The 1,937-nt window shown below is 43.2% G+C and overlaps 1 protein-coding gene across 1 annotated transcript in view; it reads left to right on the top strand.

Moving 5' to 3' along the window:
* LOC118320831 overlaps nt 1-1,937 on the top strand; it is a gene marked incomplete at its 5' end in the record, with an annotated part of 6,440 nt that overhangs the window by 2,985 nt on the left and 1,518 nt on the right. Inside the window, 4 exon segments of the mRNA XM_035651946.1 lie at nt 23-188; nt 905-1,102; nt 1,489-1,612; nt 1,700-1,793. Coding sequence (XP_035507839.1) covers nt 23-188; nt 905-1,102; nt 1,489-1,612; nt 1,700-1,793 — 582 coding nt within the window.

The raw sequence follows: 1,937 nt of genomic DNA, 5'->3' as shown, positions 1-1,937 counted from the left end.
CGCACTACAAACACACTCTGAGGAGTCCAACACGCCAGCGATGGATCAGGATTCACTTTGGACTGAACCCGAGGGGTCTAAAAATGGACAGGAAAAGAAGGAGACAAAGGAGGAGGAGGAGGAGGAGGAGGAGGAGTGCAGCTATGAGGAGGTTGGTGGAGGAAGAACTGCAGAGCTTCAGACTGAAGGTACAGAAACCTGTTTCTCCTCCTCAATCTTTTTCCCCCTCATGCTTTTCATCCCACAAACCATCCGACTCTTTCTGTCATCATTTATCACCTCCTCCTCCTCCTCCTCCTCCTCCTGCTCTGATTGGTTGAATTAGTCCTCCTCCTCTTCCCTTTAACCTTCCTTCCTCCTCTGCTCTCCAGTACAAACTGTGTAGAGCTGACTGCTGGTTAAACTGCTTTAATGTTACTGGAATGAACACATAGTACCAGCGCTGATAAACAGATTAATCAACAGGATCGTTAATGGTAGTTAATATAAGTTAATATTAGTTAGTGATAGTTAATGATAATTAATATTAGTAAATGATAATTAATGATAATTAATGATAGTTAATATTAGTTAGTGATAGTTAATGATAGTTAATATTAGTAAATGATAATTAATGATAGTTAATATTAGTTAATATTAGTAAATGATAATTAATGATAGTTAATATTAGTTAGTGATAGTTAATGATAATTAATATTAGTTAGTGATAATTAATGATCAGTAGTTAATATTATTTAATGATAGTTAATGATAGTTCATATTACTTATTATTAGTTAATATTAATAAATGATAGTTAATATTAGTTAGTGATAGTTTATGATAGTTAATATTAGTTAATATTAGTTAGTGATAGTTAATATTAGTTAATGATGACACAAACGTGTTTGTGTCTTCTGTCCACAGGCCTCAGCAGTGAGCTGCTTCCTGTCCAGTCACATGTCAGTCTGTCTACTGGTCCCAGTCCAACAGAACCAGAACTACCAGCAGCGTCTCCAGAGCAGAACCAGTCAGCTGCTCCCACAGTCCCAGTACAGCTCACCCAGTCCTCCCAGTCCAGCTTCTACAGTGTGCTGCTGAGCTCTGGAGCTGTCTGTATGCCAGGTGACAAACACAACCCTCATGTTCACGTACTGCACAGTGTGTACACACTGAATGGTAGAAGGACTCATTCTCCTTCACCCACTGATGGGGAGCAGTTTAGGGTTCAGTATGTTGCTCAAGGACATGCAGCGGAACAACCCTCCGATTAGTGGACGACCTGCTCTATATACTATATACTCACGCACTGTATACGCGATAGTCATGCAGTATATATCTTTTTTAACTTTTATTACTTTTGAATGGATAAAAACCAAAGTACATTGAAACTGTATTCAGATGATAGAGTTCACAGTGTAACACTGACTGTTTCTGTATTTCTGAGACATTATCAGCAGCAACTGGAGTTTCCTGATGTCTGTGAATGCATCATTCCTGTCTCTCCTCAGGAACCAGCGACAGGAGCGGCCGCGCTCTGCTGACCGTCTGTACCGGGAACGCCGTGTGGTCCAACCCCGACTGTGACAGCGCTGCGCTGCTCCACCTCCTGCTCTACTACACCTCCACCCTCAGGTACAAGCCCCGCATCCTTCACACCTCCCACTCACTCAGCTCACTGTACACTGTTCCTCCTCTGACATCACTTCCTGTTTGAAACAGGAAGGAGGCGCGAGCGTCCGGGCTGACGGTGCTGGTGGACGCCCGCAGCGCCACTCCGGTCCCCACCCTGTTCTCTGCCCTCAGGTCCCTACAGGTGAGTCTGCAACAGGAGGCGCAGACAGATACAGATACAGAAACAGACAGACAGACAGACACATACAGACAGGCAGACAGACACAGACACAGATACAGACAGTATCTCTGATAGTATCTCTGATACTGAAGAACGTCTCTATGA

Source organism: Morone saxatilis, unplaced genomic scaffold (genome assembly GCF_004916995.1).
Source record: "Morone saxatilis isolate NCDOM2014 unplaced genomic scaffold, NCSU_SB_2.0 Contig11, whole genome shotgun sequence".
Taxonomy (NCBI): Eukaryota; Metazoa; Chordata; class Actinopteri; family Moronidae; genus Morone; species Morone saxatilis.
The sequence above is the reverse complement of the archived record's forward strand: the minus strand, read 5'-3'. Positions and strand labels throughout refer to the sequence as shown.